This window comes from Oryx dammah, unplaced genomic scaffold (assembly GCF_014754425.2).
Source record: "Oryx dammah isolate SB20612 unplaced genomic scaffold, SCBI_Odam_1.1 HiC_scaffold_5, whole genome shotgun sequence".
Classification (NCBI taxonomy): Eukaryota; Metazoa; Chordata; class Mammalia; order Artiodactyla; family Bovidae; genus Oryx; species Oryx dammah.
Genome location: NW_024070189.1, coordinates 85,060,168 through 85,074,480, shown reverse-complemented (window position 1 = coordinate 85,074,480; position 14,313 = coordinate 85,060,168). Strand labels below are relative to the sequence as shown.

At 36.2% G+C, this 14,313-nt stretch overlaps 1 protein-coding gene across 1 annotated transcript in view; it reads right to left on the bottom strand.

Moving 5' to 3' along the window:
• Positions 1 to 14,313, bottom strand: part of ADAMTS19 (ADAM metallopeptidase with thrombospondin type 1 motif 19) — a 265,491-nt gene that overhangs the window by 168,513 nt on the left and 82,665 nt on the right. The window contains exon 7 of the mRNA XM_040241768.1: positions 9,294 to 9,337. Within this exon, the coding sequence (XP_040097702.1) occupies positions 9,294 to 9,337 (44 nt within the window). The remainder of the gene's footprint in view (positions 1 to 9,293; positions 9,338 to 14,313) is intronic.

The window sequence follows — 14,313 nt, the reverse complement described above, 5'->3', positions numbered from 1 at the left end:
TTGACACAAAGACAGTGACTTGACATACACAATGGAAAGAAAGCTGTAAAACTGTCACTATTTGCACATGGCATGATATCAGATAGATAAAATCCTAAAGACCTCACCAAAAAACAGAATTAACAAAATAATTCAGCAAAGTTGCAAGATACAAAATCAACATATAGAAATCTGTTGCATTTATATACACTAATAACAAACTATTAAAAGAGAAATGTAGAAAACTATCCTATTTACAATCTCATCAGAAAGAATACAATAACTACAAATAAGTTTAACCCAAAGAGGTGAAATATCTGTACTCTGAAAACTGTAAGTCATTCAGGAAACATATAGAAGATGACATAAACAAATGGAAAGATATACAGTGCTCATGGACTGAAAGAATTAATATTACGAAAATGCCCACGTTACTCAAAGCAATCTACAGCAGTAATGTAATCCCTATCAAAATGCCCATAGCATTTTGCACAGAACTAGAGCAAACAGCTCGAAAATAAGTATGAAACCACAAAAGACCTCTGAACAGCCATAGCAATCTTAAAAAGAAGAACAAAGTTGGAGGCATCATACTTTCTGATATTGAACTATATTACAAAGCTATAGTAATCAAAACAGTATGGTACCAGCATAAAAACAGACACATAGATCAATGGAGCAGGATAGAGAACCCATGTAGATCACATGAAAAGGAGTTCAGACTGATAATTGAATTCTCAATAGCAACAATGGATGCCAGAAGGCAGGTGAACTAGATCTGTGCTGTGCTGAAACAAAACAATGTACCCTGAATATTAGGATTCTACACTCAGTTACAATACCTTTCAAGTTCCAATTCATTGTTGAACAGAAATAGTGAAAATAAAGTCCTCTCCTTATTTCTGATTTCAAATGGGATCCCTTTAATGTTTCAGTATTTTAAAAAATACACTCATATATTTTCTTGTAAATATCTTTAGCCTTGTTAATAAAGTTCCTTCTTTGTCCTATTTTGCCAAGAGGTTGCTTTTTTATCATGAATGTATTTTGAATTGCCTGAAAGATATTTTCTTTATGCACTGTGATAATCATATGGTTTTTATCTTTAATTGGATTACATACTTATATTTTAAGATTTTCTAATGTTAAACTATCCCTCTATTTCTGGAATAAATCTTAAATAAAATAACCCTACTTGGTTATTTTAAAAACACATTATGAGATAATATCTGCTAATGTTCGATTTAGAATTCTTTTATTTCCTGAGTGAGAATGGCTTATTATTTTCCCTTCTTACACTGTCCACTTTAGAATATGGTAAAAAATTTATATGGTTTTAATTCACTTTTTCCTGCCATCTACAATAGCTTGTATAATATTGGAATGATCCAGTCTTTGGAATTTTAACAGAAATCTCTGTGAAATCATCAGGGCTTGGTATTTTCTTAGAAACATATTAAACAACTGATTATTTTTGGTAGATTGTTAGTGAATGATATAAGGTAATTTTTGTCTAGTCGCTTAGCTAGAAATGATTAACTATAATTAATCATGCTTGTTAGTACAGACACAGTTTGTTGCTCTTTATATATACTTATGTATCATGATCCAAATTTTAGTTTTTTATCTAATCCCAAACCCATAACCAGTTCTTAAAACTAATTATAGAAACAGAATTTTTGATCCCACAGTCCAAAGACTTAAGGATACCATGCTTCCTTATTCCTTCTTTATAAGTTATGGGAGGGAATAATTAATTATTAGAAAGTACACTCCTTTTTAATGGTTGTAATATCAAAATATCACAAATTTGATTGCTTAACATATCCAAACTCATTATCTTACAATTTTCTACATTTGAAGGTTGATCTGGATCTCACTGGCTAAAACCAATGTATCACAAGGCTGTCTGTGCTACCTTCTGAAGGCTCTAGGGGAGATTCTATCTATCTCCTTGCTTTTTCTAGGTTCTAGATAATTCTTCACCTGAGAATCTCTGCCTCCATCCTCAAAACCAGTAATAACGAGCTGAATCCTTCTTAAAGGCACATCTCTCTCTGTGCCTTTCTTCTGGAATCATCTCTCTCCAACTCTGAGCTTTTATACCTCCCTGGTCAACTTTTAAAGACCGTTGTGATTACAATGGGCATACCAGACAGCCTCGGATAATCTCCTTTTAAAATAAGTTGACTGGGAGCCTCAGTGGCATCTGCAAGCTTCATTTCCCTTTACTATGTAACCTAACATATTCCCAGGTCCCAGGTCCATTAAAACATGAACATCTTCAGGGACCCTTATTCTGCCTGCCCAGAAAGTAAGGCAACTTCACTAGTAATAGCTGGAACTTGCATCCAGAATTATACTTTATTTCTCTTTAAATTTAAGAATAGCATCATAGTTCATCCAAACCTAGGAACTAAAAACTCTGACTTAAACTATGACACCATTCTAATAGGGCACTGACTTCAAAACTAATCTCAGTTTCAGGGATGTTAAAACTACACACATACATTTGAGAATTGACATTCTGTTGGTTAAAATATTTAACAGCATTTTTTTTTCTCCAGGTATCTATATACTTACCAACTAACCTAATTAAAACAAGAAAGAATGTGGTTGAGGAGGTGGTAAAACAACTTTTACTTTTTGCCCTCTAAACAGCTTTTCAAACATAAACTTAATACATAAGTATAACTTCTCAACTGAAACATTTATTTATAATATTCCATAACACGGATTGCAAGGAGATCCAACCAGTCCATTCTGAAGGAGATCAACCCTGGGATTTCTTTGGAAGGAATGATGCTAAAGCTGAAGCTCCAGTACTTTGGCCACCTCATCGAAGAATTGACTCATTGGAAAAGACTCTGATGCTGGGAGAGATTAGGGGCAGGAGAAGGGGATGACCCAAGATGAGATGGCTGGATGGCATCACGAACTCGATGGACGTGAGTCTGAGTGAACTCCGGGAGATGGTGATGGACAGGGAGGCCTGGCATGCTGAGATTCATGGGGTCGCAAAGAGTCGGACACGACTGAGCGACTGAACTGAACTGATAACATGGATACAGTCTGGCTCCTTAAAGTACACATATCTTTTATACCAGTAAATAAGCAAAACATCCTATTGTTTCAAATTTTACATGCTGAAAGTAAAAGTGCTTTCCAATATTATATTTGCCACTTCTTTCTACATTTTAATGTATACAATTTTATTCTAAAACTTCATTCAAAGGTATTTTTCTCATCTTCAGATTTCTAGTTGTACTGTCCCTGGGTACACAAATGCATTTATTGCAAAATTCATACTTAAACTGAAGAAAGTAGGGAAAACCACTAGGCCATTTAGGTATGACCTAAATCAAATCCCTTACGATTATACAGTGGAAGTACAAATACATTCAAAGGATTAGATCTCATAGATTGCCTGAAGAACTATGGACAGAGGTTTGTAACACTGTACAGCAGGCAGTGATCAAACCATCCCCAAGAAAAAGAAATGCAAAAAGAATAATGGCTGTCTGAGGAGGTCTTACAAATAGCTGGGAAAAGAAGAAAAGTGAAAGGCAAATGAGAAAAAGGAAAGATATACTCATCTGAAAGCAGAATTCCAAAGAATAGCAAGGAGACATAAGAAAGCCTTCCTAAGTGAACAATTCAAATAAATAGAGGAAAATAGAATGGGAAAATAGAAAATAGAATAGAATAACTAGAAAGCTCTTCAAGAAAATTAGAGATACCAAGGGAACATTTCATGCAAAGATAGACACAATAAAGGACAGAAATGGTATGGACCTAATAGAAGCAGAAGATATTAAGAAGAATGGTCAAGAAGATACAGTAGAACTAAAAAGGTCTTAATGACTCAGATAACCACAATGGTGTGATCACTCACTTAGAACCAGAAACCCTGGAGTGTAAAGTCAAGTGGGTCTTAGGAAGCATCACTATGAACAGAGCTAGTGGAGGTGACAGAATTCCAGCTGAACTATTTCAAATGCTAAAAGATGATGCTGTGAAAGTGCTGCACTCAATACGCCAGGAAATCTGGAAAACTCAGCAGTGACCACAGGACTGGAAAAGGTCAGTTTTCATTCCAATCGCACAGAAGGGCAATGCCAAAGAATGCTCAAACTACTGTACAATTGTACTCATTCCACATGCTAGCATTGTCAGGCTCAAAATCTTCTAAGCTAGATTCCAACAGTACATGAACTGAGAACTTCCAGATGTTCAAGCTGGATTTAGAAAAGGCAGAAGAACCAGAGATCAAACTGCCAACATCCGCTGGATCAGAAAAAGCAAAAGAATTCCAGGAAAACATCTACTTCTGCTTCATTGACTACACTGAGACCTTTGACTGTGTAGATCACAACAAACTGTCGAAAACTGACTTCAAGATATGGGAATACCAGACCACCCTACCTGCCTCCTGAAAAACCTGTAAGTAGGTCAAGAAGCAATGATTAGAACTGGACATGGAACAAATCCATTGACTTGTTCTAAACTGGGAAAGCAATACATCAAGGCTGTATACTGTCACCCTGCTTATTTAATGTATATGCAGAGTACATCTTGCAAAATGCTGGGCTGGATGAAGCACAAGCTGGAATCAAGATTGCTGGGAGAAATATCAATAACTCAGGCATGCAGATGATACCATCCTTATGGCAGAAAACAAAGAGGAACTAAAGAGCCTCTTGATAAAGGTGCAAGAGGAGAATGAAGAAGCTGGCTTAAAATTCAACACTCAAAAAACTAAGATCATGGCATCCAGTCCCATCACTTGATGGCAAATACAGGGGAAACAATGGAAACAGTGACAGACTTTATTTTCTTGGGCTCCAAAATCACTGCAGATGGTAACCCAGCCATGGTATTAAAGTACACTTGCTTCCTGGAAGAAAAGCTATGACAAACCTAGACAGTGTATTAAAAAGCAGAGAGATTACTTTGCCAACAAAGATCCATTTAGCTAAAGCTATGGTTTTTCCATTAGTCATGTATGGATGTGAGAGTTGGTCCATAAAGAAAGCTGAGTGCCAAAGAATTGATGCTTTTGAACTGTGGTGTTGGAGAATTTGCTTGAGAGAGTCCCTTGTAAGGAGATCAAAGCAGGCATTCCTACAGGAAATCAATCATGAATATTCATTGGAAGGACTGATGCTGAAGCTGAAGCCCCAGTACTTCGGCCACCTGATGCAAAGAGCCCAACTCATTGGAAAGACCCTGATGCTGGGAAAGATTAAGGGCAGGAGGAGAAGGGGATGACAGAGGACAAATGGTTGAATGGCATCACTGACTCAATGCACATGAGTTTGAGTAAGCTCCAGGAGATGGTGAAGGACAGGGAAGCCTGGCGTGCTGCAGTCAACGGGGTTGCAGAGAATCAGACACGACTGAGTGAACGATAACAACAACCCAGATGCATGATTCTATAAAGGAAAGCTCTCTCATGATAGAAAAATCTGAGACAGGGATTTCAACTGTGTGGCCTTTACTAACACTGATGCTGGACAAATGTGTAACCTGTCCACAGGGAATAAAATGATGTGATAGAACTAGTGCCTACTGAGTGCTGATTGAAAACTAGCTGTCTTTGTGAAATCAGTAATACAGTCTTTGTGAAATGTAATTTAAAAGTGAGGAATTCAAACCTTCAAGGTGTTAAACAATGTGCCCACATTCATGCCTGTAAAAAGCAGCAGAGACTGATTTGAATCTAGATGTCTGACCTGAACATCCATGCTCTGTTCTGTTTCAGAGTTTTCTTCAACTGTAAAGTAGTAATGATAAAAAAACAAAACAAAACAAAAAACTAGAGAGTTTCAGAAAATAAATGAGAAAATATCCATGGAAGTGTTTCTCAAGTTACAATGAGCAGTATCAGCATCACACTGCTTTTAAAATATAGGCATTTCTTTCCAGATACAATTAAAATTAATAACCTGAATTCAAAGTTTTTAACTACTGTCCTTCCCCTCTCAATATATTTAGGAGAGCAGGGGAAATTTTCATGGTAATCATTCAGGCCCATATTATCCAAACCAATAAATACTAAATCCACTTCTTTCCTTTCTCCTTTTCTTTCAGTATTTTCATTCTAGTATCCAATGTGAAATGAACTGACTTCACATAAGAAATAGATAAAAGAAGAAGGCATATATAAACTTAAGAAAGCATCTGACCCTCCCTAAAAAAAAACCAAAATACTCATAATAGTGCATGAAGAGATTTACAAATGTGTATCAATAGATATTCAGTTGATTTAAGACCTATATCTCTTCTGTTTTGTTATGCTAGAGATTGAGAGCTGTTAAGATGACCAGTAGGCTACACATGCTTATTTAATTTGGGTTACAAATTACAGAGCAGTTTATCAGTACTCCCTTAAGAGAGGGAATTATTAATATTGCCCCATATTCTTCTTCTCTAATAAAAGGATATATAAATATCATGGAAGCTCTATGCCTTAGGCTGCAATTTCCAGAAATGAAAAGCTTTAAATTGGTTTAAATAGAAAGAGATATCTGGGGCTTCCCAGGTGGCACTGGTGGTTAAGAATCTGCCTGCCAATGCAGGACGTATGAGAGACGCAGGTTCGATCTCTGGAAAGAAATAGTTCGATCTCTGGAAAGAGAAGAAAATAGCAACCCTTTCACATTCTTGCCTGGGAAATCCCCTGGACAGGGGAGCCTGGTGGGCTACAGTCCACAGTGTAGCAGAGAGTCAGATATGACTGAGCATCTGAGCATAGTAAGGATATTTACTGGCTTACACATTCAGAAGCTCAAAGGCTAGACTGGGTCCAAGGCAAGGAGAATGGCATGATTCAACAGTGTTCTTGAGGGTAAAGACACCCTTCATCTCTCCATTGTGCAGTGTATGAATTCATATTTATCTGAAGACTAGTTTCCTTTGTGACTATATTGACCAGGGTTGCATCCTTTCTTGTTTACATGCAGTGGGACAGATATGACCAAGCTTCAGGCATGAAAAATGTTCCTTTCTTCAGATTCACGAGGCAGACATAGGTTACAGGTTACACGTCCCAACCATGGCAAGGCCATATGCTGACTGGCTTAGGCCTGAGGCCCAGAAATGATCCCTCTGATCAGCCTATATGAATCATGACCCATCCACAGAAGTGTATCCTTTTCTACCTGGCATTGTAGCTGCACAGTGGTGGATGTATGAGTGATAGGGTGGCAACAACCACACCCACTTCACGCTAATGTCTTTATAAATCTTACCAGTGTAGGTTTCTAGGCAGAAGCATGGTTCATGTGAAAAGACATTTTATGTGGGGACAGGGATTGGGATGAAGAGACTACTCTTCTGATTTGGTTGTTAAAAGTTTTCTCACTTAACATCCCCTGAGGAAAAAATCTCATATTTTTACTCTGCTCAAGATTAAATATGAACAAAGATCTCCATTTCATATGTGGGATAAGAAAAAGAAATGCTGAAAGATACAGAGGGGGAAGCTAGGATTTAGCAATGCCAGAGGAGACCATGAAAATATATGTACTCAGAAACAGAAGGGGATATCAGAAAGGGCATCAGATTTTTCACATCATATGGTATATTGAAAACCAATTTTTATCAAGCTCTTAATGGACAAGTGAACAGAGCTGGGAACTGGTTATATCACTTTGCAGATAAACCATACATATTCTAATTACACTAATAATTCCAAGTATACCAAGCTTCCTCATTATCCAAATGGGCTTCAACCCAGAATAAATATGCATGCTACTTTCAATTAGCAGATTTAGCAAGATATAAAACATAGTCATAGTCATAAAGAAATTGGTTCTCCTCATATGAGTAACTGCTTTCTTAGTCCACGTATACATACTTTAAAGAGGTGGTTAGAGACAATAATTATGGAATATATTGCCTGAGTTGCTGATTTTTCTCAGCTCTAATAAGGCAAAAAGTTGATCTGTCTATATTACAAGAAGGTTTTGGGGCCAACATAGCTGGTTAAGTAGAGGAAAAGGTAATTATTTTGAGACAAGCTTTCTTAGAAATCAAATGCTTCCATGGTTAGGTAGATTAAAACTATATATCAAGATTTAATTTCTGAAAATTCAGCCAAGAAGACAAGAAAACAGCAGGAAGCAAGTTAGTCAGTTAACATTAGGAAGATCATCCCTAGATCTATTCAGCTTTTCCTTAGGTGTCCAGTTTGTTTTACTTTTCCAGTCGTTTCTGAATCAAATATTCCTTTGATTCCATCATCCTCCACTTCATACTATTATAACTATTTTTCACTTATTATCTCAGATTTAATCATCTGAGGAGGCTGGTAAGAACTTAACAGAACTAGTTGCTTAAAATTATATTTTTCAGTACCACTGATACTTAAAAAAAAAAGTTTATTCTCTTTTTCCCATTTTTTTATTGTTTGCCTCACAAGACATAAATGATACTTCAGTGATGGCTAAATTAAAATACTTATTACATTAAAGCGATGAACTCCACATGATAAATCAAAACCAGATCAAACTCTTAAATGTACCTTAACAATAACCCAATAGCAATGCCTTATTAAAACTATACAGTGTCCTAAAACTAAACATATATATAAATAGTTATATAATTTTATTTATCTATAGTTTCAGCTCTCTGTCTGGATATATGACTTAAAACTATACATATATATAGTTATAAAATTTTACCTATCTACAATTTCATTTGCTTGGATAAGTCAATTTATATACGTGCATTTATACTAGCATAAATGTGGCCATTCTCTTAAAATTAAAAACTGTGGTTTATATATTCTATTAGCTATACAGTTATGCCTTAGGGATTTTAGATATCCAAGACAAAATATTGAAAATCCGCTACTTTATGTACAGAAAATCCTCATTAGTTGGGCAAATGAGATGGACTTTCTTTCACCCAGTCTGCAAATAGCTTCAAATGTATGTATCTCAAAAATAAATCCATTAGTCAACTCTACTAACATTAACATATTTGCCTCAGTTTATGAATAATAACATAATTTAATTGAATCCATGTACATATTTCTGAGAAAAAAACACAAAGAATAACTCATGATATTTTTAAAGCATCATTTAAACTTTTATCCGCTATATAGTACACGTATGTCTTCAAGTTGTTTCACTCATAATTGAATTGATAACAAATAATTAAACATATAGGTTGAAAACATACATCACTGACATTCTAAAAATATTTCACTATAACTAGCACTTTCAAATAATTTAACATTTAAACAAATGATGTGTTTAAGCTCCCCAGATCTCCTCTAAAGTGTAAAAATTTTTACATACACTTACCAACAGTATCACATGGTTCATCTTTGTGTACACAGAAATCTTTCCTAGAAAGAAAAACAGAAAATATAGTTTGTTCCACACACAACAAAGTATATGACTTATTTTTAACAGTTATAATGAATAAGTGAATGACACTCTTTATCTCCAATAATTTAATAAAACTGAAAATAGGATTAACTAATTTTTGATTCTAAGAAAATGTGAGAATAATTAAATTACTATACCTTTTACCTGATATAATCCTGAAACACTGTGTCCGATCCCAGGGATCAAACCCAAGTCACCTGCACTGCAGGCAGATATTTTTTTACCAGTTGAACCACAAGGGAAGCCTTTAGATATAATACTATTGCATATGTAATAGACTACAGAATACTATAAACATAACTTCTGTGTGCACTGGGAAATCAAAATACTCATGTGGCTTGCTTTGTTGCAGTGGTCTGGAACCAAATCTATAATATCTCCAAGGTATGCCTTTAACTCCATCTCAATTTTTGACATCTCAAGTTAGACAGTTTTTTCTAAACCACTAGTACTCGTTTAGATTTACCTATATATTTGGCAATTTCTTTTCTCAGCAATATCTTGTATCATTGCTTTCTAGAGAGACTGTTATTTTTTAAGTGTGAGGACCTATGAATACTACTAAATGGTCCCAGACTGTTTCCTTAATTCTCATTAGTCTGCATTTATTCACAATGGAAGAGTACGGTGACTGTAGAACTGTAGGCTGACTTTATCAGCCCTCAACACACTGAAGATATTTCATTTTATTCCAGCATTTATAAAAAGAAGTCTGTCATCAACTTGCAGTTTTCATTCCAATCCCAAAGAAAGGCAATGCCAAAGAATGCTCACTACTGCACAACTGCACTCATCTCACACACTAGTAAAATAATGCTCAAAATTCTCCAAGCCAGGCTTCAACAGTACATTAACTGTGAGCTTCCAGATGTTCAAGCTGGTTTTAAAAAGGCAGAGGAACCAGAGATCCAATTGCCAACACCTGTTGGATCATCGAAAAAGCAAGACAGTTACAGAAAAACATCTACTTCTGCTTTATTGACTACGCCAAAGCCTTTAACTGTGTGGATCACAGCAAACTGTGGAAAATTCTGAAAGAGGTAGGAATACCAAACCACCTGACCTGCCTCTTTGAGAAATCTGTGTGCAGGTCAGGAAGCAACAGTTAGAACTGGACATGGAACAACAGACTGGTTCCAAATAAGAAAAGGAGTATGTCAAGGCTGTATACTGTCACCCTGCTTATTTAACTTCTATGCAGAGTACATCATGAGAAACGCTGGGCTGGAAGAAGCACAAGCTGGAATCAAGATTGCTGGGAGAAATATCAAGAACCTCAGATATGCAGATGATAGCACCCTTATGGCAGAAAGTGAAGAACTAAAACAGCCTCCTGATAAAAATGAAAGAGGAGAGTGAAAAAGTCGGTTTAAAGCTCAACATTCAGAAAACTAAGATCATGGCATCCGGTCTTATCACTTCATGGCAAATAGATGGAGAAACAGTGGAAACAGTGACAGACTGTATTTTGGGGGGCTCCAAAATCACTGCAGATGCTAACTACAGCCATGAAATTAAAAGATGCTTGCTCCTTGGAAGAAAAGCTATGACCAACCTAGACAGCATATTAAAAAGCAGAGACATTACTTTGCCAACAAAGGTCAGTCTAGTCAAGGCTATGTTTTTCCAGCAGTGATGTATACATGTGAGGGTTGGACTATAAAGAAAGCTGAGTGCCGAAGAACTGATGCTTTTGAATTGTGATGTTGAAGAAGACTCTTGAGAGTCCCTTGGACAGCAAGGAGTCCATCCTAAAGGAAATCAGTCCTGAATATTCACTGGAAGGACTGATGTTGAAGCTGAAACTCCAATACTTTGGACAATTGATGCGAAGAACTGACTCATTTGAAAAGACCCTGATGCTGGGAAAGATTGAAGGTGGGGGGAAAAGGGAATGACTGGGGATGAGATGGTTGGAAGGCCTCACTGACTCAATGGACATGAGTTTGAGTAAACTCCAGGAGTTGGTGATGGACAGGGAGGCCTGGTGTGCTACAGTCCATGGGGTTGCAAAGAGTCAGTCACGTCTGAGCAACTGAACTGAATCAACTTGCTCTTCTTTCATTTGATTTTGATTAATTTTTAATTGAGCATTGACATATAACATTGTTTCTGGTTAATTTTAAGATTTCTATCTTAATATTAATAGTTCTGCAGTTCCACTAAGATGTGTCTAGGTACCGAGTTTGTTTTTATTTATCTTCTTTTTTACTTGGTACGTCCATTTGAAGATTCACAAATATACATTATAACCATTATTTATTTACCTAATTCCTCTCACATTCTCTCTGCTCTTTTCCTAGAACTTCTTGAAATGTATATTCATTCTTCTCATTTTGATGTCAGTACCTGTCACTGTTTTGTATTTCCATCTCTTAACCACTCTGTACAGCCTTCTGGGATAATCCTTCAGATCTATTGTCCAATCCACTGGTGCTCTCTTCAACTGCATCTACTCTGCTTTTCTACTCAGAAACTAAGATTTTTAAGTACATTTTTATGCTTTATTTTCCTCAATTTTCAAATTATCTTTTCTTTCAAAGTAGCTTTTTTCTCACACTTTGAATTTTTGTGTTTTCAATCATGTGAACATGCTTTTTTACAGCTTCTGTCAGTATTTCAAAATATTCTTTTTCATGCTCCTTGGCTCTAACCATGGGATATGTTGTCACCTGGTCTTTGGGAATCCTACTCTGAACTCATTGGTTGAACTTTTTTTGTGGACACCTTGTGAGGTCAGAGTTAAAAGAGGGCCCCTTCACAGTAGTTTTGCATATGCTTTCACCAAGTGTTTCAACGCTGGATTATATTCATGGTAATGAATGCCCACAGGAGCCATTTTCTCCTAACATGGGTTCATGGTTAAAACAGAAAGAAAGCTTCCTTCCTGTTGACAACCTGGGCTTGTTGCAAAACTTACCAGACCAAATTTTATTAAGGGTGTAAGTATTCAAGGGTCCTGGCTGTCTGTAATCATTTCAGTTCCCACTTCACAAAGGCACAAACTTTTTTCTCTATATGGGAGCTCAACCCAAGAATCCCGATTTTTAAGTCCAACAAACTCCTACCAGGACAGCTATCACATTACTTCAGAAGCTTACTACATTTTTTTTTTTTTTTTTTGCCAGAGTCCTCTTGTGTTTGGCTCATCTGTGCATGTAGAAGGATTTTTATTATGCTGTTTCTACAATTCCTAGATGTTGATGATGGGAACATTTTCTGATTATTTACTCAGACAGATTATCACAAATTAAAGGAAGAGGGCACAATCTGTGACCTACCAGATAGTAATTAAGCTTACTGAAACATTTATTGTTAACATTAGATCTTAATATACATAGGCTTTATTCTAATATTATATTTTATATGATGCAGTTACTTTTACCAAACTCTTTAAAAGACTGAACTACCTCAGTATAACGTTCACATTGACCTCAATTGATACATTATTTTCTCAAAGATATATTTCTACAAATAGGGATTACATTAGTTATAAATTATTTTAAAAATTAGTGATTAGTGCAATATTGTCATTTTCCTCTTATAAGGTAGGAGACAGAAAAAAATGTGTTAACTAGACATGACTAGGACAGAATTAGAGAATGAAGTAATTTATTATCAAAGCTTAATTACTAGAATTTTTTATTATTACCTGAGGCAAATGTCTGACAAAGATGATTTTATGAAACAGATATAGAGTCAAGTCTTGATTACTAGAGTAAAGGCAAGAAAGGTAAAGGCTTGATAAAGATGATAAAAAATAATCTTAAATAACATATTTTTAACACAAAGGACAATACAGACTTACTATAAACACAATTTATTTAAATCATTCCCATTAATTAGAAATACATTATTCTACAATTATAACAAAATAATAACAAGTATGAGACTTTATCACAGCAATTACTTCATAATTAGTTGAAGAGTTATTATTCCTGTTGGTCTCTTTGCCAAGAACACTTCTCCAGCATTTCACTAGGACAAAGGTCTGTTTAGTCAAAGCTATGGGTTTTCCAGTAATCATGTATGGACAATAAAGAAGGCTGAGTGCCGAAGAACCGATGCTTTCAAACTGTGGTGCTAGAGACGATTCTTAAGAGTGCCTTGGACAGCAAGGAGATCAAACCAGTCAATCCTAAAGGAAATCAACCCTGAATATTAACTGGAAGAATTGATGCTAAAGCTGAAGTTCCAATACTTTGGCCATCTGATGCAAAGAGCCGACTCACTGGAAAAGACCCTGATGCTAGTGAAGACAGAGGGCAGGATGAGAAGTGGGTGACAGAGGATGGGATGGTTGGATGGCATTACTGACTTAATAGACGTAAGTTTGAGCAAATTCCAGGAGATAGTGAAGGACAGGGAAGCCTGTCATGCTGAACTCCATTGGGTCACAAAGAGTTGGACATGATTAACAACTGGACAAAAACAACGACAAGGAAGTTGGAGGCTGAAGCTCCATTGTACATTGCCCTTTCTCCCTTCCTTTCCTTACTTAACTCCAGCTGTCAATATTTGGATTTGGTTTGCTTTGGTGACCAGGTTTTCTCCTGCCTCTGCTTTCATAATGCAAGTCACAGATATCTTTTCTCTAGAGAAAGCCTACCACAGAGACCTCTCATCTGACTGCAAGGAAGTGAGAAATCCTCTAAAATGGAATATATGCAATGTAGTGTTACATGGAGAAGGAAATGGCAACCCACTCCAGTATTCTTGCCTGCAGAATCCCAGGGACAGAGGAGCCTGGTGGGCTGCCATCTGTGGGGTCACACAGAGTCGGACACGACTGAAGCAACTTAGCAGCAGCAGCAGCGTTACATTATGCTACCTACAGCTTATTGTATATTTCTAAACAAGAGAAACGGTTTCATTAATTTGTAAAAACCTTAATGTTTTTCTCAAATGGTATTGATTTTATTCTGATAAACCT